This window comes from Kogia breviceps, chromosome 18 (assembly GCF_026419965.1).
Source record: "Kogia breviceps isolate mKogBre1 chromosome 18, mKogBre1 haplotype 1, whole genome shotgun sequence".
Classification (NCBI taxonomy): domain Eukaryota; kingdom Metazoa; phylum Chordata; class Mammalia; order Artiodactyla; family Physeteridae; genus Kogia; species Kogia breviceps.
In genome coordinates, this window is record NC_081327.1 from 24313359 (window position 1) to 24338559 (window position 25201).

At 43.3% G+C, this 25201-nt stretch overlaps 1 protein-coding gene across 1 annotated transcript; it reads right to left on the reverse strand.

The window, feature by feature from the left end:
• Positions 1-4259: 4259 nt before the first annotated feature.
• On the reverse strand, positions 4260-4655 carry LOC136793055 (TSSK6-activating co-chaperone protein-like). The gene is given in 1 exon segment (XM_067019544.1): positions 4260-4655. A coding segment is annotated over 1 exon segment (378 nt). The 5' UTR covers positions 4638-4655.
• Between the last annotated feature and the right edge of the window lie 20546 nt (positions 4656-25201).

The following is a 25201-nucleotide window of genomic DNA, read 5'->3' on the forward strand; positions in this document are numbered from 1 at the left end:
GAGGCCACTGCAACTGTGGGGCTGAGAGGTGTGGCCATGGGGTGAGGGAGAGGGACGGCATGCAGGTGAAATGCCATATTCCCTTTAGGCTGTCAGTCTGGGGGCTGGGGCTTAGCCACCTTCTGGGCTGGGTTTCTTTGTCCCTTTAAGCTGCCCACACACTGGAGGGACATGTGCTGCCTGCAGAAAAGTTGGTTGCTCCTGAGAGCAATATAGATTTGTGAGCTTCAGGAAACCACATCCCAGTGAGTGCTGCAGTATTGACTCGACCTGTTGGGACGTGTTGTTGCCAAGGGCAATGCAATCAGCTTCTTGGCCCATTCCTTCTCCCTGTGGCTTCCAGTGACTCTGTTTCCAACTGAGTGGTTTAGGGCCTTGTCACTTCCAGGACATTCTGTTTTCCTTCCCTGGAGATGGGGAACCAGTGTTAGGATCTGGTCAGAGGTGGGGTGCCTGGAGGGGCCAGCCAGGAACTCCCTGATCTGGGATGAGGAGACAACTTGTCCAGTGCCCTGGGCTTTCCATGAGGCCAAGAAGCTCCAGATTCAGTGGGGGAGACTTATGTGGTGTTGTGAAAGAACATCACCTCAATCATCCCCTGGTCCCTCCTTTTCTAGGCCATGGACTCCTCACTCCTCGTTGGCTGTTCCTTTCAGTGACTTGTCCAACTTTTGTCTGTTCATGTGCTAGGACTTGTGGCAAAAGGAATTCAGAGAAGAGAGGAGGGCTGGTGATGGCCGAGGCATCAGAGGATTTGGGGAAGATGGGGCATCTGGATGGGAGGCGGGGAGGATGAGGGCTGGTTTCTGGGTGGAGAGTGAGTTGAATTGAGTCTGAGGACTCTGACAGCAGACTCTCCATCTGGTTTTCTCACCACAATAGTTCTAGATCCTGGGAGTGGCTCAGAGCAGGAGCTCACCAGATCGATGTAAAATGATGGATTAGACCCAAGATTGGGAGACTTTGGTTCTTGTTGTGGCTCTGTCATTACCTTGTTTTGTGACCTCGACAAGTTACATCCACTCCTACAACTTGGGGTACAGTCAGTGCCACTCAAACCACAAGACCTGAGATGAGGATGGGAGTTGGTCCTCAAAGAAAAAACTTGGGGAGTGATTACGGGGAGCCAGAGAATGGATGATGGGAAAGCCAACCCACACACATATGCGTGCAAGCGTGCGCGCACACACACACACACACACACACACACACAGTTATTTCACTGGCTTATTGCTCCTCCGATTATTTTCCCAAACCCTTCACAAAAACCAAGTTGCTCATAATAATAAACATGGATCATTGTGCCTTAGTAGGTTCTGAGTAGAACACAGAACTCAAGCTTCCCAGCTCACTGGTGGATCTTCTTGCTCACATACACAGGTAGAGATCCTCAAAGTTCCTCAGAAGCCTGGCAGTGATTCCCAGGATCAGATAATATTCCAGAGGAGAAGTAAGGGCAGATCCATTGGTGGACTCCTGTATTTATTCATTGTCAAGCATTCACAGAGCATCTTCTCCATGTGAGGCTCTGGGATTGGCGAAGCATATGAGTCAGGATAGGCTAAGTTTGCTGGCATAACAAACAGTCCCCACATCTCCGTGATTTAAACAATGAAGGTTTATTTCTTGCTCATGCTGGATTGTCATTGTAGGTAGGCCGGGGGTTCATTGTCCCTCCTTCATATGGACTCAAACTGATGGAGCAGCTGTTCTCTGGAACACAGCTTTCCTTGTGGCGGGGGTTGTGGTGCTGGTGAGACACCCACAGGGTTTTAGAGTTAGAGGCAAGTGGGGTGAGGAGTGAAACATCTAGAAAAATGGGCAGTGGTGAAGGCGCTTGAGCACCATGATAAGGAGTTTTTACTTCATCTTGTAGCCCTTCCTCAGAATTGGCCTCACCTCTGGAGATGAATCTGAACTTTCCTTCTTGGTTTCCAGGATCTGAACAAGTATTTGCTCATGACAGTCTCAGGGACCTAGGAAGCTTCTGATCAGCAATTGTCCAGACCATCGTATACTGCCTTGGTGTGGTCTGAACTGGAAAATCTGTGTGGCTTAGGAGAAGCCATGTATGTAGAAGAGATAACTGGAGTGCACTCTGTTTAGATTTAAGCTCTCACCATCTCACTATAATTAGTGCCAAGTGGTTATTAAACAATACATTTACAGAATTCTGACAACTGTGTAGGAACCTTTCCTCTCCTACAGTGAATATTCCCCAGTGAATACTCTTGTAATATTTCACTGGCTCTTAATTAACCCGACTCGCCTATAGAACCATTTATCTTTTAAAAAGACTGTTGTTCCATGTGCAATACGTGTCAATAGATAATTAAAATGTTTTTCTTAGAGAATGAACAGGGAGGTGTGATCTATGCATTTCAGAACGTTATTATTAAAACTATTATTTATTGAGGTTTAAGAACGTGTTACTTGGTAACCATACAGTGACCGTGCCTCTTTAATACCAAAATTAAACAGGCACTGCAGACAAAATGTGCAAGATTAGAAAACCTCTTGGGTTTTTAATAGTACAAGTAATAAATGTTCAGTTCTTGTTTAGGAAACAAATGCCCAGATGTGGCTTCTTTTCTATCAGGAATTGGGAGGGCACGTCTCTGTTTTTCCAGGAGCAGCCTGGCCGTGTCGCTGTTTCAAACACGGACACTTTTTTCAGAGCATCAGAAGTTTCTTCTAGAAATAACAGCTACAAAGTGTTTGGGGAACCTTAAAATAAAAGACTGTGTGAAATTGCTTTGGTGAATGTAGACTTTTCTAGAACTAGTGGCTGGCCAGGGCCCCATGCCTGGGAGTAGACCTGTGTCTGGGGATGGCAGCGCTCAGAGAGAGGCCATCCCATCCCCTGGTAGCAGGCAGCCTGGCAAGGGTCCCTTTCCCACTTCTCCTGGCTTCTCCCCAAGCTGCCCACCCTGGAGAAGCATCATGTTTGCCTCTCGGGCTAAGGGCCCTAGCTTCTTGTCCCGTTTACCATGAGCCCCTTATTGTGGGTTCAGCTGTGTCCCCAGAAAGATGCTGAAGTGCTAACCCCCAGTACCTGTGAATGTGACTGTATTAGTTTGCTAGAGCTGACATAACAAAATACCACAGCCTGGATGTTTAAGCAACAGAAATTGACCCTCACAGTTCCGGAGGCTGGAAGTCCAAGATCAAGGTGTTGGCAGGATTGGTCTTTCCTGAGGCCTCTCTCCTTGGCTTGTAGATGACGCCTTCTCCCTGTGTTCTCACCTGGTCTTTTCTCTGTGCACACATATTGCTGACCTCTCTTCCTCTTCTTCTAAAGGCACCAATACTATTGGATCAGGGCCACCCTTATGACTTGATTTAACCTTAATTCCTCTTTAAAGGCCCAATCTCCACATACAGTCACACTTGGGATTAGGGTTTCAACAGATGAAATTTGGGGGGGACACAATGGTGTCTGAAGCAGTGACCTTATTTGGAAATAGGATGATCGAGTTACGATCGTTAAGATCAGGAGTCATATTAGGATGGGTCCTCATGCAATATAACTGTATCTTTACAAAATAAGGAAATTTGGACAAAGGGACAGACATGTACACAGAGAGGACACCACATTAGATGAAGGCAGAGCTCTGGGGGAGGCACCTACAAGCCAGGAAGGCCAAAGATGGCCCAGCAGACCCCCAGAAGCCACGGGAGAGGATGGGACAAGGTCTCCTTCACAGCCCGTAAAGAGTACCAACCCCGCTGACACCTTGATCTCAGACTTCTAGCCCCCAGAACCGGAGACCACACATTTCTGTTGTTAAAGCCCCCCAGTTTGTGGTACTTTGCTACAGCAGCCCCAGGACATGAATACACCCTCTGGCAAAGAAATTCTATCACACTCTCATCCTCCATCCCACCTTCACTGGGCTCTCAGGTCATGCTAACCCACAGACCTGGGGAACAAAGCCAGGTCCTCAGTCATTTAAAGGGACTGAGTAGACTAACATGAGATGCACGAGACAGTCTATTAGGGTGATGGAAACAGATATAACGTATTATCCTTTCATCTTAAATCGCATCTTTGGGTACATTTTATCATGAACAATATTAATATAGTAGCAGATGTGTATGCTCTAAAAGTAAACATGCACTTATATCAGAGGAGGGAGGGGTCCATGTTCAAACGGTTTTGACCCATAAGAGCTGTGTGGTCACACAACTTGGAGGCCGCTGTTCCAAGGTGGGGAGTCAGTGCTAAAATTTTGTTTTTTTGTTTTTTGTTCCACGATTCATTTACTGAATTGGGGCAGGCGATTTAACAACAGATTGCGAGATAAGGCTGGGAGAGAAGAGTTCTTGCTTTCTCTCCCAGGAGCCAGGTGTGTCATGGATGCTTGTAGATTTTCCAAAATAGCCATCTGTTGTTGGGCAAGCTGGGTCTGAAGATGGAGATTGGCACACATACATTCTAGGAGTCCTAGACATTCCTTGGGCTTGGGCTCAATTCCTGAGGGCAGCTTTGTTGCCAGGACTTTCAGGAAAGGGGCTGGTGGGGAACTTGCTTGAAGTTTAATAAAGCTGGGGGAGGGTTTGTCTCAACAAAGAGGCACAGCATTACCTTCCTCTTTGGCTCTTCTGTTAGTAGGATGACTAGAATGCTGCTTCATCTGAATACCAACAGGTGTGGTGCCACCCAGCCCAGTCCGATTGGACTACAACTCCCATCTCACCCCTCTTCAAACTGGCCAGTTCTTCCCTCTACCGACGGTTTCAGTGCTGAAAAATTAGACCAGAGAGCTCCTGTTCAGGAGGATTTCATGTAAGAGTCAGAAGAAAAGATTTTAGAGTTCTGAAGAGAATTCTGAAGGTTGTCAAAGAAGATTCAACAAACAAAAGATTGGAGACAAATAGTAGGTTTTCCCATTGCCTTGGAGCACCACACTTGGATTACTTACGACGTCGTCATACGTCTCACAGTTTGTAATATTTTGACCTCCTTCAAGCCGAGGTGTCATTTGTCTCACCCTGAGGTCCTCTGAGCCCGACGTCATGCATGTCCACAGTGTGGTCCCAGGGGGTGATTAACAGTGCTCTAGGTGGAGAGGAGATGGCAGGGCCCGAGCCGGCACTGGCACATGGGGAATCTTTCTCTTTAAGCCCCTCCATCCTGAGAGTGACAGGAGAACTGTGGGTCAGGAAGAGGGGAGAGAGGAGAGTGAGACAGAGAGAAGCAGGAAGGCAGGCCTCAGAGGAAGAGGTAAGTAAGCAGAGAAAAATACAGGAGGAGGGCATCTGAGAAGCAGAGATAGAGATGGTCAGAGGGCAGAGGGCGGAGGCAGAAGTTTGGAGGCAGAAAGGAGGGATGAAATCATGAGAAAAATTCAACACTTGCTAAAGGTTGTTCAAACACGTGGTAATTTTTCGTACGTCATAATTTCAGTATGTTTAGGGCTTTACTTAGACATTATCCCAACCTGTGTTATTGCACTCATTTGAACAAACATGCTTTACGTCTGGAATTTTGGGCATTATGTTACAGGTTCTAGAGTGCGCTGCACCCTCGGGCTGGGAAAGGGCATCTTTTTGGTGGGCACCAGACTTCAGGTTATGGAATCCGAAGGTCTGGATGTCAGCCATTAAGCCGCCCAGCAGTGTCCTCGTCCCCTCCTCCGGGGAAGCTGAGAACAGATGTTCTCTCTGCCCTAGTAGCTGCCTTGATTCCAGGAGAAAGGAGAGAGTGAGAGAGGAAGGGCTCTGGATGTGGATGCGTCCTTTCCTCTCCTCCCTGTGTTACCATAGTATCTCGTTTCCTTGGTTACCGGTGGCCAAGGAAAGGACACTGGGCAAGTGCAGGATTTTGATGGAGCTCTCTAAAGAGAGATGTCAGCACAGACCTTGTCTCTTTTAAAAGAACACTCGTTCTGAGAGGTTGCTCAAGAATGGGGGTGGGGAAGAAATGGGTAGTTCTCATGAAGTTGGAATTTAGAAATTGCATTTCACTGGATAGAAATGAAGCGCTTAGAAGATAACCTTGAGGAATCAAAGCCAGGGAGGCCTTACCCAGCTTTGCACGTTGCTGGAAATCTGGAATTGGCAGGAAGGCTGTGCTGCTAATTAAGAAGTGATTTCTGCAAATGTTTACTTTAACTGTGCCCAGCTTGGGCTAGCTCAGTAGCTGGCCTGCTCTTTTCCCTGGGTAACTAAGCACACTCGGGGAATATGGGACTATGCCACTTCTGCTGGGAGCATCTGGCATCAGCCTTTAACAGTCCCAAGGGGCCACGTAGACCTGTGAAGTCTCTTCTGAGAGCCTCTAGATACTTTTTTTGACAGTTAAATGATGTGGAGGGCAGCAGCCCTCAATTCTATTCAACTTTTGAGACTCAGTCTAGGTATCTGTCCTTCCAATACGTTTGTCTTGACTTCTCCACCTAAGTTAGGTGCCCTTCTTCAAGAACCCCAGGATCTACATTTTATCATTGAAAATTTTATCATTGCATTTACTACATTGTTCACTAATTGTATGATTATTAGTCTTTCTCCTCTGCCTGGTTTTGAGTTTTCTCAGTTTTATTTCTTTTAAAAAATGTTTTATTTGGGGAGGGGGAGGTAGGTAAGACATAAAGGTGGTTAGACAATTAGATCAGTACAAAATGGTCTATGATAAAAAGCCTCCTCTGGCTGGAGCTCCCATTCATGCCCCACTCCCTCTGGGCAGCCATCGTTTCCACTTCTTGTGTGTTCTTCTAGAGAGTGGATGCAGAAATGAGCATGTTTGTCTGCTTCCCTCTCTATTCCTCCTTTATCCTTTATCTTCCTCCCTGTCTCTCTTTTACCCAAATGATACAATCCACGCTATTCTGCTTATTACATTTTTAAAAAATTAGCCATCTACCTTGAAGATCTTTTCAATATAAGTATGTATAGAACTTTAGAAAAATTGCAGTGTAGCATTCCACTGTATGAGTCTGCCTCTTTTCTCACTCATCTTGGATTTCCAAAGGCTCCTAGTACAGATCCAGCCCATAGTAGATGGTCGATGAGCATTCGTCAAATGAACGAACGAATGAAAACTCTCTATGTTGAGAGATCTTAATTAGAGCCTCAGGAATATGAAAAGTTCAATTACATGAAAACATTTATTCCCCCAAAGTAAGACATATGTATTCAGTGGGGACGGGGAGTGGGGTAGTGTCAGTGGGCCTTCTGCAGGAAGAGGAAAGGAAAAAGAGACCAAAGGTATCCTAAGTGGAATTAAACATAAGAGCCCAGCTTCTTGGGACTTCTCTTTGATGCACAGGTGGTCTCTCGGCTGGTGTTCTATGCACCCTGTTCATTTGGGGGCCGGTATTTTTGATATGGGTCTGGATTTGTTCCCTCTGGTTTTGTTTGTTTTCTTTATGGGCAGGGACAGTGTGAAAGGTCTCTTTGGCTGTCATCTGTGGCTGACTGCTAGCCCTGTGCAGCCTGGTTTATAGCTCAGAGCCGCCATGGTCAACTGCAGGCTGTCTGGGTGATGCTGTGGGACATGCCAGCTGGCCTCACACTCAGGGGCACCTTTAGGTTTTCCAGGAGGATGGAGACTCCTGGAAATGGGGACTCTTTCCCCCACCTTCTTTCTGTGCTAAAGCTAATAGCTTAGGGGAAGCCGTGTGCACTATGGTTTCCTCCTTAGAGTCTATTGGCCTGAGTTTTGTCCTCCACCCACACCCGTCCCCACTTTGAAGCAGGCAGGTATCCAGGCAGCTTGAAGGAGGCTGTGCTTTCTGGAAGAGGTGACAGAAGGGTGTGGCATAAGAACTAAAATTAAGACTCGTTATTACGTGTTGCGTTGGCATCTGGTAAAATTGGGAGGGCCTCCAATGGTTTAACTGCAAATTCTTCTTCTAAGACGGTTTCCAAGGACAAGGTCCCCAGTTCAACAACCCTCCTTTTCAAGGGACTAGGCACAGTTAGTTCCTGCTTAACCCTGGGTAGTGGGTTTCAGTTCCCTCCCAGTCCATGGAATTATTCAAACAAAAACCACATCCTCCCATGGGAAACAAGGAACACCTCTTGATACTAGAAAGCCTGCCTCTCACAGCCCCTGCCCTGTGTGGTCCTGCCTGGCATTCAGTGTCTTCCTTCCCTGGCCTATGAGTATAACAATCTACCGTGTTGATCTTATGCATCCTGGGTCAGCAGTCATGTGTTCATCCATCCCCATAACCCTAGGGTGTGAATCCCTCCCTCGGCAACAGGGTGGATGGAGCTTAGAACAAAAGGTGCCTGATTCTGAACTCCCAAGTGCATCAGCGTCACCTGAAACACTTGTAAAAAATGTGCTTTACACACAAGAGATTCAGAAGGTCTGGGGTGGTGCCTAGGAATCTGCATTTTAACAGGCCCAGGTGATTCTCACTTGGGTGATATGGAGCCATGACTTCCAAAGCCTCTCCTTGCAGTCTTAGTGTTGATAGGGAGGCCCGTTCCACCTGGGAATCCAGGGAAGGGTAGGAAATACGATGTTCCACTGCCCTTGCATGATCTCTTTTGTCTTCCTGCACCTACAATGTGGGTCAGGGCTCAGCAGTTCCATCAGCACTTGGTTCTAGAGGTCAGGGCCAAGAGCAGTGGAACGTTCACAAGCTTGTTCTCCATTTGATAAACTTTGGAAGGTTAAGTCACAGAGTCCCACTGAGCAGGAACCTCGGAGGAGCCTCATGGGAGGATGAGGGTGGAGTGGGGAAGTGTGAGAGATGACTCAGTTTGGGGTCTGGACTTTTTATTGAAGTTCAAAAGTTACCTTGCCTGGCAGGGCCAAGTGAGGAACAGGAGACCTCTCTTTCAAGGTCTCGATTAATAGTTGAGTCTAAGTTTATAGGAAGTCACAGAAGAATTTGATATAGCTCAACCACTGGGTTCATATATGCATTTGTTCATTCACTTTATGTTTATTGATATCTTATTATGCTCCAGGGAAGCATTGTGTCAGGTGCTGGGTAAACAGTAATGAATTAAATAGACATGGACCTTGGCCAGATGGAGCTCACAAACTGGTGGAGGAAAACATTAAAGAAGGAACCAAATAAATACATAATACTGATTGGTTAAGTGCTATAATGGAACAGATGCTATGAGGGTCTTATTAGGATTCTTTCATTTGCAACAGTAGAAACCCAACTCAAAATGGTCCAAGCAGAAAGATGAATTGGCTCAGGTAACTGGGCCTTTATCTCACTGCCTTTCCTCCCTTAGCCTTCTTCTCTTGGGGTTTCCCCCCTCTGCTAAGGGTCCTGCTGGCCAGCAGCCCTGTGGATATGTTTGCACAGCCTGTAATCCAAGAAGAAACAGAACTTAGCTCTCAGTGCCCTTTGTAAAACTCCTGAGAGAGGACTTTGATTGGCCGTTCATCAATCACTTGCTCGGTTCTGTAACTAGGGGGTAGAGAGACTTGAGATTGAAAGTACCACCTGAACCCCAGGGAATGGGGAAAGAACAATTCCCCAAAGGTATGGAAGTTAAGGGTGGGAAGAAAGAATTACACAGACAACGTTCACTACACAGAGGAACCTCACGGGGTTTCTGGAGCTGGGAAGGGCCTTTCTTAGGAAGTGCTATTCAGATGGAGATGTTCATTCCCTGTTTCTGAAAAGGTGTAGATGCATTAGAGATACAAACAGGAGAGGGACAGCATATCTGGACTGTTCTTTACACCTGCAAATCATTTAGGGATGGGAAGGCATGGGGAGGCTTCCTAAATAACTACAAGTCAAGTCAACAACTGTTGAGCTACCCCAGGGGAAATTGTTCTAAGTGGAGCAGGTTGCCTTCTTCCCCAGAGAGGCAAGTGTTGGCCGAGACTACATCTGCTGATGGCAACTTCAGCAGTTCAGCGAGGCCTGGGACTGGTGGCCCTTCTGTCTGGGCTTGCTTAATGCTTGGCTTGTTTTATTAAAGAATTTTTTTAAATAATTTTATTTCTCCCTTCTATTAAAAAATTAAAGGGTATGTACAGTATACAATGTTTATCTCAGAAATAAATTAAGAAAAATCAGGTTAGCAAAAAACAAAACAAAAAATCACGCTAAGTCTCACTTTCCACTTGGGAACATTTTGATGTATAACCTTCTGTTTCCTTCTTCTCCTCTCTTCCCTTACTCCCCTCCTCTCTCTTTCCACATATGCACAGGTATATGTGTGTACCTACATATATGTGTCTATGTATCAATACTTATATATACATACATAAAATGGACTCAATTATAAAGTGTTCTGAAATCTGAATGACCTATCGTATAAATAAGTATAACATTATATAATCCTTTTAAGTGTCTCCCTCAGTTTATTAGGAATATTGTTCTATAGTTTTCTTTTTGTTTTTCCTCGGGTTTATTGAGATGAAATTGACATAGAACACGGTGTAAGTTTAAGCTGTACAGCACAGTGATTTTATATATGTATATATTGTAAAATGATCACCACAGCAATGTTAGTTACCACCTCCAGCGCCTCACATAGCTACCATTTCTGGGTGTGTGGTGAGAGTTTTTAAAACCTATTCTGTTAGCAACTTCCAAGTTTCTAATACAATACTGGTGGCTATAATCGCCATGCACTACATCACCTCTCCAGAACTTATTCATCTTATAACTAAAAGTTTGTATCCTCTGACCACCTTCACCTGCTTTCATTTTGTCTATGGCGGCTTTGCATGACAAGGACAGAATTGGGTAGTTACAACAGATGTTCTATAGTTTTCTTTTCTTGTAATATATTTGTCAAGTTTTGGTTTTAGAGTTAAACCAGCCTCACAAAATGAATTGGGAGGTAGTATCTCCTCCTCTTTCTTCTGATAATTTTTGTAGAATTGGTATAATTTCTTCCTTAAAATTTGATAAAGTTCACAAGCAAAGCTTTCTGGGCCTGGAGTTTTCTCTGGGAAAATTTTAAATCAAAGATTCAATTTCTTTAATAGAAATAAGGCTATTCAGATTTTTCTATTTGATAATTTTTGCCTTTCAAAAAATTTGCCCATTTCATCTATGCTTTTCAATTTATTGGCATAAAGTTGTTCATAATATACTCTCATTTCCTTTTAATTTCTATGGTATCTATAGTGATGTTTCTTCTGTCATTTCTGATATTGGTAATCTCTCTCTCCCTCTCTTTCTTTCTTTCTTTCCCCTACCCTTTCTTTCTATCAGTATGGCTAGAGATTTCTCAATTTTATTTATCCTTTCAAATAACTGGCTGTTGGTTTCATTGATTTTAAACCTTTCTCTTTTTTTCAAATATAAGCATTTAAAGGCATAAATTTCCTTCTAAGCACTAATTTAGCTGCATCACACAAATTTCAATAGGTTGTGTTTTCAACATAATTCATTTAAAATATATTTTCTGTTATCTCTTGTGTTTTTTTATTTGACTCATAGGCTCTTTAGAAATGTGTTATTTAGTTTCTAAATTTTTTTTTCATTTTCCAATTGTTCATTTGTTGTTAATGTTTTAAAATTTGATTTCGTTTGATCAATTTGATCAGACTACAGACACAACGTGATTTCAATCCACTTAAATTTACTGAAGCTTTTTTGTTTGTTTTTTATGGCCCAGCATATGGTCTAACTTGGTAAATGTTTTAAAAAATATAATGTGTATTCTACTGATATTAGCTACTGCATTCTATAAATACCAGCCAGTTGAGCTGCTTGAGACTGTCCTTCATATGTTTTGTATCTCTACAGATTTTGTCTACTTATTCTATCAATTACTGAAAAAGGTGTGCTAAAATTTCCAACAATAACTGTGAATTTGCCTTTTTCTCCTTCTATTTTTGTCAGTTTTGCACATGTATTTTGAAGTTTTGTTATTAGGTGCATTCACATTTAGGATGGCTTTGTATTCTTGATGAATTGACCCTTTCATCTTTATGAAATGGCCCTTTTCATGTCTTTCAATACAGAAGAATCAAGAACACTTCCCAATTCAGTTAACGAGGCTGGCATTACCTTGATACTAAAACCAGATCAAAACATTACAAGATAAAACTCTAGAACAATATCCCTCATGCACATAGACAAGAGCATCCTCAAGAAATACTGACAAACTGAATCCAGCAATATGTAAAAAGCACAATATATTATGTCAGTTTGAGTCCTCCAAGAAGCACATGCTGATATAGAGCCAGGATTGCAAGAAATTTATTTGGGGGTAACACCTGTGAAGGATAAGGGGGTGAGAGCACAATTATTCAGGGAAAGCTCTTAAGCTATGATGTAGCTCTGACACCTGTGAAAGGAAAGGGAGGAAGTAGGATTGGGCAGGAAGAACCTCAGACTATGGTGCAGCCCTAACAAAGCCTTGACTACCCATTGGGAGCTCTGTAGAAAAGATTGCTCATTAGAGAACTCCTGTATTTGCCAGAACTGGTCAGGTCCCAGGACCAATACTATGCTCTTTCATTGTCCAGGAGCTGTCTGGGAAGAGTGAGGTCTTGGTTCAAGTGCTATGGCTGATCCCATAGGTGCTGCAGCTAAAGGCTGTCAGCTAAATATATTCCTCATATCCGAATCACAACTCCTTTCTTAAAGGAATATCTAAGAACCACATTTTCATGGCACAGAACAAATGGGGTTTATTCCAGGCATGCATGATTAATTTATCATTTGAAAATCAATCAATGAAATTCACCATACTAACAGAATAAAAGAGAAAACCATATGATCACCTCAATAGATGCAAAAATAAATTCAACATTCATTTACCATAGTTTTTCAGCAAATCAAAAATAGAAGGGAACATCCTCAACCTCATGAACCTAAAACCTAGAGTTAACATCATACATAATGGTGAAAGATGGAACTCTTGGCAAGAATGTCATACCAGTACTCCTGTACAACAAGTCAATAACATAAAAAATGAAAAGAAATAAATAGCATGCAGAGTCATGTACCAAAATGTTCATTGCAACTCTATTTACAATAGCCAGGACATGGAAGCAACCTAAGAGTCCATCAATAGATGAATGGATAAAGAAGATGTGGCACATAAATACAATGGAATATTACTCAGCCATAAAAAGAAATGAAACTGAGTTATTTGTAATGAGGTGGATAGACCTGGAGTCTGTCATACAGAGTGAAGTAAGTCAGAAGGAGAAAAACAAATACCGTATGCTAACACGTATATATGGAATCTAAGAAAAAAAAATGTCATGAAGAGACTAGGGGTAGGATGGGAATAAAACACAGACCTACTAGAGTATGGACTTGAGGATATGGGGAGGGGGAAGGATAAGCTGTGATGAAGTGAGAGAGTGGCATGGACATATATACACTACCAAAGGTAGGGTGGATAGCTAGTGGGAAGCAGTCGCATAGCACAGGGAGATCAGCTAGGTGGTTTGTGACCACCTATAGGGGTGGGATAGGGAGGGTGGGAGGGAGGGAGACTCAAGAGGGAAGAGATATGGGAACATATGTATATATATAACTGACTCACTTTGCTGTAAAGCAGAAACTAACACACCATTGTAAAACAGTTATACTCCAATAAAGTTGTTTTTTTAAAAAAGGCATGCAGATTGGAAAGGAAGGAGTAAAACTTCTTTGTTTACAGATGACATGATCATCAATATAGAAAAATCCCAAGAAATCCCAAGAAAATCCTAAAAATTGTTACTGGAAAAAAATTAAGTGAATCTTAGTACAGGATAGAAAGTCAAAAAACAAAAACCAATTGTTTTTCTATTTACTAGTGGTGAACAATGGGAAATTGAAATAAAAATAAATACCACTTACAATAATATAAAAAACAAAATACTTGGGTATAAATCTAATAAAATATGTGCACAATCTGTATACTAAAAATATTCCTGAGAGAAACTAAAGAACACCAGAGTAAATCGGATAACATTTATAGATCAGAGGCTTGTTATTGTTAAGATGTCAGTTCTCCCCAAAGCAATCTATAGATTCATTGCAATCCCAATACAAATCTTAGGAGGATGTTTAAAATTTGACTAGCTGATTCTAAAATATATATGAAAATGCAAAGAATTTAGAATAGCCGAAATAATTTTGAAAAATAAGAAGGACATTGGAGGACATACACTACCTGATTTCAAGACTTACTATAAAGCTGCATTTATCAAGGCAGTATGGCATTGCATAAGAAATCAACATATAGATCAGAGGAACAGAAGGGAGATTACAGAAATAAACTTGCACATATAAGGCCAACTGATTCTTGACAAAAGCGCCAAAGTAATTCAGTGAGGAAATGCTAGTCTTTTCAACAAAAATGTAGGCCTGATGTGATAAATGATGCAGAAAAATTGGATATAAGTGTTGAAAAAATAAACCTCTACCATTACACATAAAATATAAAACATAAAACTAGAAATTATCATAGACTTAAACATAGAAATGAAAACTATGATGTTTCTAGAAGAAAATATAGGAGAAAAATCTTTGCAACTTTGTTAGGCAATACTGTATTAGACAGGATATAAAAAGCACAACCGATAAAAATTGGATAAGTCAGACTTCATAAAAATCCAAAAGGTACTCTTCTGAAAAACACTCTTTAAAAAAGGAAAGGTAAGGCAAAACTGGGAACTAATTCACAATACCTCCATCCACCAAGGGACTTGTATATGAAATCTTTCAAGCACTCTAACAATATCATATTAAGAAGACAGATATTCTAATTTTCAAATAGACAAAATATAGACATTTCTCCAAAGAAGACATACAGATGACCAACAAGCACATGAAAAGACATTCAACATCACTAATTGTTAGAGAAATGGAAATCAAAACTACAATGAGGTATCACCTCACACCAGTTAGAATGGCCATTATCCCAAAGTCTACAAGCAATCAATGCTGGAGAGGGTGCAGAGAAAAGGGAATCCTCCCACACTGTTGGTGGGAATGTAAATTGGTATAGCCACTATGGATAACAGTATGGAGGTTCCTTAAAAAACTAAAAATGGAGTTACCATATGATCCAGGAATCCCATTCCTGGGCATATATCCAGAGAAAACTCTAATTCGAAAAGATATATGCACCCCAATGTTCATAGCAGCACTATTTACAATAGCCAAGACATGGAAGCCACTTAAATGTCCATCGACAGATGAATGGATAAAGATGTGATATATATGTACAATGGAATATTACTCAGTCATAAAAAGAATGAAATAATGCTATTTGCAGCAACAACATGGATGGACCTAGAGATTATCATACTAAGTGAAGTAAGTCAGAGAAAGACAAATATTATATGATTTCACTTATTTGTGGAAACTAAAAAATAATATAAGTGAACTTATTTACAAAACAGAAACAGACTTGTAGACATAGAAAACAAACTTATGGTTACCAAAGGGGAAAGAGTGGGAGGGATAAATTAGGCATAGGAGATTAACAGATATTTGCCAATATATAGAAAATAGAAAAATAACAAGAATTTACTGTATAGCACAGGTAACTATATTCAATATCTTCTAATGACCTATAATGGAAAGAATCTGAAAAAGAAATATATATACATATATATATTAAAACCACAGTGAGATACAACTACACATCCATTAGAGTGGCCAAAATGAAAAAGAATGACAATACCAAGTGTTGGCAAAGTTGTGGGACACCTGGAACTTCCATGCATTGTTAGTGGGGATGTAAAATGGTACAATCTCTTTGGGAAAACATTTAAGCAGTTTTAAAAATAATTTAACATATACTCGCCACACGACCCAGCCATTTCACTGCTAAGTATTTACCTAAGATAATTAAAACATACGTCCACAAAAAAACCTAAAAAGAAATATTTATAGAAGTTTTACTCAGGATAGTCCCAATTTGAAATGACCCAAACGTGCACCAACAGTTATACAGTATTCGTACAATGGAATACTGCTCAACAATAAACAATGTACTACTAATACAGACAACAGCATGGATGAATCTCTAAAACATTATGCTTAGCTAAAGCAACAAAACACAGAAGACTACATAGTATATGACTCAATTTAGATAAAATTCTGTACTCCTATATTCATTGCAGAATTATTCATAGGAGCCAAAACATGGAAGCAACTTAAACGTCTACTGACTGATGAATGGCTAAAGAAAATGTGGAATATACATACAATGAAACTTTATTCAGCCTTGAAAAAGAAAGAAATCCTGCCATTTGCAGCAGCATGGATGAATCTGGAGGACATTATGCTAAGTGAAATAAGCCAGACACAGAAGGACAAGCACTACATGATACCATTTATATGGGGAATCTAAAATAGTCAAACTCATAGAAGGGGAGAGTAGAATGATGGCTGCTAGGGCCTGGAGGGCAGGGACAGAATATGGGAAGGTATTAGTCAAAGGGCACAAAGTTTTAGCTATGGAAGGTGGAAAAATCCTAGAGATTTACTGTACAGCACAGAGCCTAAGTTAACAATGCTGTAGTGTACACCTAAATACAGTTAAGAGGGTGGCTCTTATATGTCCTTATTACAAAAAGTAATAATAAATAAAGAAGGTAGGATGAAACTTTTGGAGGTAAGGGATAGGTTTCTGGCATAGATTGTGGTGATGCTTTCACAGATGTATAATTATCTCCAAACTCATCAAGTAGTATATATTAAATATGCATAGTTTTTTGGTAGGTCAATCATACCTCAAAGAAGAAATTCCACAACAGACAACATTAATCTACAGTGACAGAGAATGGATTACCGGTTGCCTGCAACTGAGAGGTTGGGGGAGATTGACTGTCAAGATCATGAAGGAAATTCTTGAGTTGATGGCAATGTTATGTGTCTTGACTGAGGTGAAGGTCTCATGGGTATATTCATTTGCCAACTCATAGAATCAATGGGTATGTTTTATTGCATGTAAATGAAACCTTAACAAAGTTACTTTGATAAAAAAGAGGCTCCTAAGTGTTTAATTATATGGACTTATTGAGTCACTTATTTAATACATTTTCTACTCCTGGATATTTAGGCTATTTCTGATTTTTCATATTTAAAAAATACCATTATGCACATATATACACATACATCTTAGAATAAATATTCAATTATTTCTTTAGATTAAATTCCTAAAATTGGAATTTCTATGTTAAGCAGTGTGCATCATTTGATACATACTGATAACATGACCTCTGTAGTTGATGAATCAAATTTCAATGCCACCAGCCACCAATTAAACACAGAAGGGACTGAGGGAGGATGGGGATGGCTCAACCTAAGCCCATCCCAAAGAGAAAATGATGAAACTTCAGAGACTCGCCAGTAGGGTCACCTCTGTCTTGCTTGTGAGAAAATCTGCGCCTTTGCTTTTATGCAGTTCAATAACCACAGGTGTTGTAGTTATTCTGACAATATCACAACATCAAGCACTGATTCACTCTGGGAGGAGAGGGTTGAAGGTTGACAGGGATTCTCAGGAATTAAGAGCCTTGCTTTCATAGAATTAAGTTTTTAATTGTGGTAAAATATATATAACATTAAAATGTCTATTTTAACCATTTTTTTAAAAGTAGACTTTTAAAAAAAGAGGAGTTTTAGGTTCACAGCAAAACTGGGCAGAAAATACAGAGTTTCCATATAGCCCCTTCCGCTACATATGCATAAATTCCCCACTATCAACACCCTCGACCAGAGTGGGACGTCTGTTACAATTGACAGAACCTACATTGACACATCATTGTTACCCAACAGTTTACATTAAGGTTCATTCATGGTGTTGTCCATCCTATGGGTTTAGACAAACGTAGAGTGACATGTCTCCACCATCGCAGTATCACATAAAATAGTTTCACACCTTAAAAATCCTCTGTGCGCTACCAGTTCACCAGTTTCCCCGCACTCCTAACCCCTGCCGACCACTGATCATAGGATTATTTTTAAACATGGGCAGAAAAACCCAAACATTAAACTAATTACAGTAAAGATAAACAAACAGAAAACCAATGTGATAAGAGCTACCTCAGAGGACCCGGAGAGGCCACACGGGAGATACTTGTTGAACGGAGGGCCGTTGCCACAGGCTTGGGCTCTGGACTGGGCAGTGCAGGCTGTAAGCCCAGCTCTGGCCTTTACTGGAGGACATGTGTCACAGAAGCTGGGCCTAACCTGGGGAGGGGGGACCTCCCTGAGGAGGTGGAAAGTGGGCTGGGCAGGAGGAAGCAGACCACGGGTGCCCACATGGGAAAGGCCTGAGGGGAGAAACTGAGTCCTGACCATCCTTAGGATGGACGCCTGAAGAAAGGGAAGGATGCCTGAGATGTGCCATTAGCACCAGCCCCTGTGTGCACCCAGATCTGGCTGTAGGGGGAGCAGCCTGTGGAAGGCCTTCCAGCTCCTCTGTCTGACCGCTCGTGTTTCCAGCACACTCCATCATAGTCAGTGTCAAGGTTAAGAACATAGCCTCTGGAGTCAGACTCTGCGTTCAAAGCCTGGTTCACTTCTTACTGGTCATGGGACTGTGAGCTGTAGATGCTGCCTCCTTATACCTCAGTCTCCTCATCTGTAAAAGGGAGATAATAGTAGTGCATACCTCTTGGCTTGCCGTGGGGATTAAATGAGTACATCCACGTAAAGCTCTTAAAGACCTCTGTAAAGCTTAGCTGCTCTAATTATCATTCAGTGAGCATCTACAGCATGCCTGGGCTAAGCCAGGATCATTTCTCGGTGCTGGGGACCTGGCATGAGGAAAACAAAAAGATGTCTCCTGCGATTGCGCTTACATTCTAGTGAGGGGAAACCGTTGAACAACGAAGGAAGCAGAGATGCAGGAAAAGACCACATATGATAAGTGCTGTAATGGGGGAGGGGGTGACTGGGGATGGAAGGCTCTTTAGGTTTCCGTTGGGTGGTCAGCAAAGCTCTCTCTGGGGAAGTGCTACTTGAGCAAAAATATGAATGACAAGAAAAACAAGCCATACAAAGTTCTGGAGGCAGAGCCTTGCATCAACAAGTGCAAAGGTCCTAGGGTGGTCTTGGTGTGATGGAGGAGCAGGAAGAAACTTGTGAGGCTGGAGTACAGTGAGTGAGGTAGAGACGAAGAAAGAGCGACCAGAAACCCCATGCACTGCAGGTCAGAGTGAGGAGTTCAGACTCTTTAGTGCTATCACAGAAATACTCTGGATGGACTTTAGGCAGGAGAGTGATACATCTGATAGACCAGATTGACTGTGATGTTCTTGCTGCTTCCTCTAACGTCCTTTTGTCACATTCTTAACAATCGGTCATGCCAATCCAGTACCCTAAATTTGCTCAGAATGCATCAGTATATTTCTATGAGACTGGCTATAACCTCATGTGTCCATGTTCGTACTGCATGGAATAAGTATTCAAACCATGGAGATTTGGTTGTTGTTGTTGAACCTAATTGTTATTCTTTACTCACAAGTGGTGTACATACATACTGGTATGGTTTATAAACTGTGACCACACAGACATGCAACTGGTGCTTGTGGCAGAAAACATGACTTTGTGGAAAAAGTCAAAAAGTTCCAAAATGTATTCAATATTCTGTGATAACCTATATGAGACAAGAATCTGAAAAAGAATGAATATGTGTATATGTATAACTGAATCACTTTGCTGTAAACCTGAAACTAACACAACGTAATAAATCAATTATACTACAATAAACTTTTTAGAGAAGTTTCCCCCCAAAATGCACCACTCATGAAGAACGCTCCTGGGAGCAGCCTCTTTCCCGAGCCCCCTCCTTCCTTCCCCACCCCATACCACTGCCCAGAGGCAGGATTATGGGCCCACGACCAGGACTGTGTCTCATGAGCTGCCCTGAGGATATAGGAATACCGCTCGCTCCTCGGTCATCTGCTGTCTTTCAGAGCATCTCTCTTGTGTCTGGCACTGAGCTGGAGGCTGTGGGCACCAGGAGTGGATGCTGAGGTCTCTGTCCACCTCCTAGAGGGAGCTTGGTCTAGTTAAGGAGTTAAGACTTGCCTGAAATAATTAGTAAGAGGTTTAAGGCATGATCAAAATTCTCTGTTAGATTGGATGGCTTATCGTCAGCTGAGGGCTGTAGGAGTTCAGAGAGCCAGCAACGGAGCTGCAAGATTTCAGAGCTCCCGCAGACCATGTCAGTAGCCAGCACCCCTGATAGAAGATTCCCACATCAACTGCAGTCCTGCCAAACCTGCTGAGAGAAAACAGACACCCTGGGGTAAACTCAAGAAAGACTGTGATAGCAGCTACCTCCGTGGGAGCTGGGCCACCCTGTACACACACACACACACTCACACACACACACACATGTGCGCGCACGCACCTCTTTAATACTTGTGATCCTGGTAGAAGTGAAAAGTTCACAGCTGAACATTACCACCCTGACCTTTAAATGTCTTCAGGTAAATAACAGCGAGCTGGGCATAGGAGTGGGAAGCTTCAGCTGGAATATCCAAGTTCTGGGGACTGGCCCTGCAAGTTGTGCTACTGACCTGATTTCGGCATGTTCAGAAAACCTTTCTCTGTATCAACCAACCAGCCAGCATTTAAAAATTTTTTATATATACATTTTTAAATTAAAAAAATTTTTTTTCCAGTTTTCTTGAAGTGTAATTGACATACATCACTGTATAAGTTTAAGATACCAGTCTGTCTTATATATATTGTGAAATAATTACCATAATAAGCTTAGTTAGCATCCATCATCATCATATCATATAGATACAATAAAGAGAAAAAGCAAAAAAAGAAAAAAGATTTTTCCTTGTGATGAGAACTTTTAGGATTTATTCTCTTAACAACTTTCCTGTATATCCTTCAGCAGTGGAAACTCTAGTCATCATGTTGGCTATTACATCCCCAGTACTTGTTTGTCTTGTAACTGGAAGTTTGGATCTTTTGACCTCTTTCATCCATCTCCCGCTCCCCCGACCCCCTCCCTCTGAATATGATTTCTTTTTCTATTGGTTTGTGTTTTGCTCTTTTAAAATTTGTTTGTTTGTTTTTTAGAGTCCGCATAAAATTGTGATTATGCAGTATTTGTCTTTCTCTATCTGATTTATTTCACTTAGCATAATGCCCTCATAATTCCTCCAGGTTTTCACAAGTGGCAAGATTTCTTTGTTTCTCAAGGTTAAATAATATTCTATTATATATATGTATATACATATACCACATCTTTTTTATCCATTCCTCTGTCAATGGACACTTACCAACCGTACTTATTGAGCACCTACTGTCTGCCTGGTGACACAGGCCTGGTATGTATCTTCAAAGAACTTACAGTCAACTAGGAAAGATGCCATGTACATCCAATAACCACCAAGTGACAGTGAGGTGATTGACAGCTTGGCTCCAGACCAGAAAGCCCCAAACCAGAATCCCAAGCCCTATCCCCCACTCACCTGTGAGCTGTGGACACTACACCAAAAGGCTCCACCTCCCAATCAAGAAAACAAGCCTAATAAGAAAATCTGTCTTTCAGGTTGATGTGAGGAAAAAGCACAAGTCCTGGCAAATAGTATACACTCAACAAATGTTAGGGCTTTTGAAAGTATTGCTCAGTAACTGCTATCCATATTGCCATATTACATCTTTACTAGTCATAATAACTATGTGTGTTAGCTTGGGCTCCTGAAAGCAGACTGAGCTGGGGACCATGTGTGTGGAAGGTTTGGTGGGAAGTGTTCTTAGGAAATACACCTGTGGGGTGGCAAGGGCGGCAGGAGTGGTCAGGGAGAGAAGCCGGTTTTACAGGGAGCTCTGGAGCTGGGGTGGCTCGTATCTCTGCATCTGCCAGCCTTTGGCCATGGGAAAGGACCAAACCCTGGGTGAGGCAGGTCTCTGCAGCTGAGGGCGATTGCCAGCAGCCAGGGGTAAATGGGACCTGGGCAAGGCATCCAGAGCGCACTATGGTGGGTTACAGCACATGGAACTCGGGAGCTCATGGATTTGGACTTTTGTTCTTGGCTGACAAGGGGCCTGCCATGTGACCATGAACAAGCCATGCTCCTTTTGGGGACCACAGCTTCCCCCAGATAAGACAAAACTGTTGGTCTGAAATTACTTCCAAGTCCAGCACTCCATGGGCTGAAGCAGTCAGAGAAGGCTTCATGGAGGAGGAGTGACCTGAGCTGGGTCTAAAGGATGGCCAATGTTGGGCTAAGCAGAGCAAAGAGGGGAGGATGAGGAATCAGCCAGTGTTCTGTGTAGGGCACACTTTCAAAGGCAATCTGGGGTCTTTCCAGCCTCAGCACTGGCACCAACCCTCTCTGGGCCTCCAGGTTTTAAGCTCCTTGGAGCCGGGGTCCATGTTCTGTTTGTATTGGTCTCCTGAAGATCCAGCACAGACCTGAGCACCAATCGATGCTGAATTAAAAAGCAGCAGGGCACTTCCCTGGTGGTCCAGTGGCTAAGACTCCACGCTCCCAATGCAGTGGGCCTGGGTTCAATCCCTGGTCAGGGAACTAGATCCCGCATGCTGCAGCTAAAGATCTCGTATGCCACAACGAAGACCTGGCCAGCCAAATAAATAAATTTAAACAAAAACAAAGCAGCAGTGCTCTGCTTCCCATCGCCTCCTCTGAGTCCTTATAGAAGACATGTAACAATGGGGACAATCCCTCCACCACGGAGAGTCTGTGATGAGCTGGTGGGCAGGTGGGAGAGCCTTGGCTGGATGCTGCAGAGTCTGCTGGGAGCTGAATCCTGGGATTGTGGAGGAGGGTCCATGCTGTGCACCGCTCCCTAGTAAAGAAGGCCTGCTAAGGAAGACCACCTCTTCTCTACCCCTCGCCACATCCTCTGGGATGGAAAGGGAGCTGATGGAAGGATGCTCACCACCCAGCCCGCACAGGACCCAGACCTCTCTTGCCTTTGCAGGGACCACTGCGGACACTCTGACGTCTCCCCCAGACTGGATCCCTCCTTTCTCTTTTGATTTAGCACCTCCCACTGCTCCAACTGCAGCTTCCAGGGGTGGCCTTTCAGGGGTTAACCCAGCCCATCTGCACTCTCTCCAAGTCCTCCATCCTCACCCTGGGTACCTTTCTTCCTGGGATTCTGAGATGGAATTGATGCTCCCCACAGGCTGGGCTGAGCAGTTACTCCACACCCCGAGAGACTGAGCCTCGCTTCCACCTCTGGAGGAGCTCCCCTCACCGTCTCCTGCACTGGCAGGTGTTCAGCACCACTTTAGCAACACTTGGAGTTACTTCCAACCACAGGTTACACCAGCAGGAGTCCTTGGACCGGACGACTCAACCAGTGGTCTGTTTTAAGCTCAAGGACTCAGTCTCTCCTTTGTCTCTGTTCCTCAGATGCTCAGCCCTACAGCTCATTCAATTCCATTCCACGTTTGCTGAAGCTCTATGATGTTCTGGAATCTCTGCTGGGCGCAGGGCATGCAGGAACAAATCGGACACAGCCTCTGCCCACAGGTCTGGTGTGCAGAGTGCAGGAGGAGACTCCAGCTTGCTATGTCTACTCGTCCTCTTGTAGCTGTAGTTCTAGTCCCCAGTGCCTAGGATGACCTCGGGAAGTATTTTGAATGAAGGAATGAATAAAAGTACAGCTATGTGAAGTGCTCTAACAGGAACAGAGAACACAGACTTTGAAGAGCTAAGACTTAAAGATATAGGACTTGAACTCCGAAGACTTAGCTCAAGTCTAGGACTTTTACTAGTAAGTAAAGGTTAGCTAGTAAGCTGTGTGGTCTTGAGCTCCTGTCTTGATGTCTCTGATGGAAATGGGGATATAATATTTATCTGTTTACTAGATTACTGTAAGACTCAAGTGAGGTAAGATGAAATAATTGATGTAAAATGCTTGATATCAGTGTTCTTAAGAGGGCCCAGATGAGTCCACCTTTCTGGCTTGGAGGAGTCAAGAAAGGTTTTCAGACGCGGCATTCGAGGTGGGTCTTGAAACGAAGTCTTTGAGAAGCAGAGATTATTTTAGGGAGAGAACAGAGTGAACAAAGGGACAGGGATACTTGGGAAAAGAGAATCGAAATTTTATGAAGATCCTGGAAATTCTTATTTATTATGGTCTCAGAGAGGCAGTTTCGGTGGCAAGTTTTCAGAGCCCTGTGATCTCCCAGAAACCAGCTCTGTGTTCAGAGCTCCAGAGCTTCACAAAGGCCACTGGCTGCTAATTGCAGCTCTGTCAGCTGTGATGGGCTTTGTGAATGAGGAAGGGGGTGCCTTGGTGCTTCCTGGTTGCCGTGGTGTTGCTTTCACAGTGTCTGACAGTCCCCTCTTAAACACTCAACCTCCTGTCTGTCTAGATTTAATTGGTCAGTGGCTGTGAGCCGGACAAGCCTATTTTTATTGCGTGTGCCGGCCAGACTTACACCAAATTAGCATTTGAAAATATTATTAAGACAGCAAGCAGCATCACAAAAGAATGTGAGGCTGTGTATGTGTATCTGACTCCCCTCTGAGGCTGTCTTCTCATTCTGTTTCCCCTGGTAAACAAGGTTCTCTCTCCCATAACTATGCTTTTTAAAGACGGGTGGAGAGCTGGAGGTGCCTCATCTCCCTGCCTGCTCTTCTTCTCTTTGGGGTTCCTACAAGAGGGAGCTGCGCATGTCAGGAACGATTGTAGAGGTGAAGGTGGGTCTTGCTTCCTTATTGGCTGGCTTAGGGTCGGCGCAGAGCCTTCTGAGACTTGTATGTGACTGCCGAGAACTGCTGACAGTAACAGACGCCAGGATTACAGTTCTTAAGCAATGTGGGAGTTTCTCCCTCCCGTGCAGGAAGCCTGCACTGGCGTCTGTGCACAGTCTAGGGCTGGTGTGGCAGCTACACCATCATCAGGGTCCCGGGCTCCTTTTTTTTCTGCTCCACCATCCTGTGAAATGTGGCTTTCATCATCAAGTCCTTGGTACTGAAGGGCCTCTGGAGCTCCTGTGGTCACAACTCCATACCAGCCAGGAAGCAGGAGGAAAGGGGCGGCCACCAAAGGGCACGTGTCAGCTGCCACCTGCTCAAGGGCGGGCCTCTACCTCCTACCTGAGATGTCTATGTACAGCCCCCTGGCCATACCATGCTGCAAACAAGGCTAGAAAATGCAGCCTCTTGGCTGGACACATTGAGTCCAGAATAAAATCGGAGTTTTTTACTAAGGAAGAAGGGAGGATAGATATCTCTCGGGCAACCAGCCATCTCTGCCACAACCCAGGCCTGCCCCACCCAGATCAGCTAACCACGTGGAGGCGGGAGGATGGCTGGACCTGCCCCGCGGAGGCAGCCGTG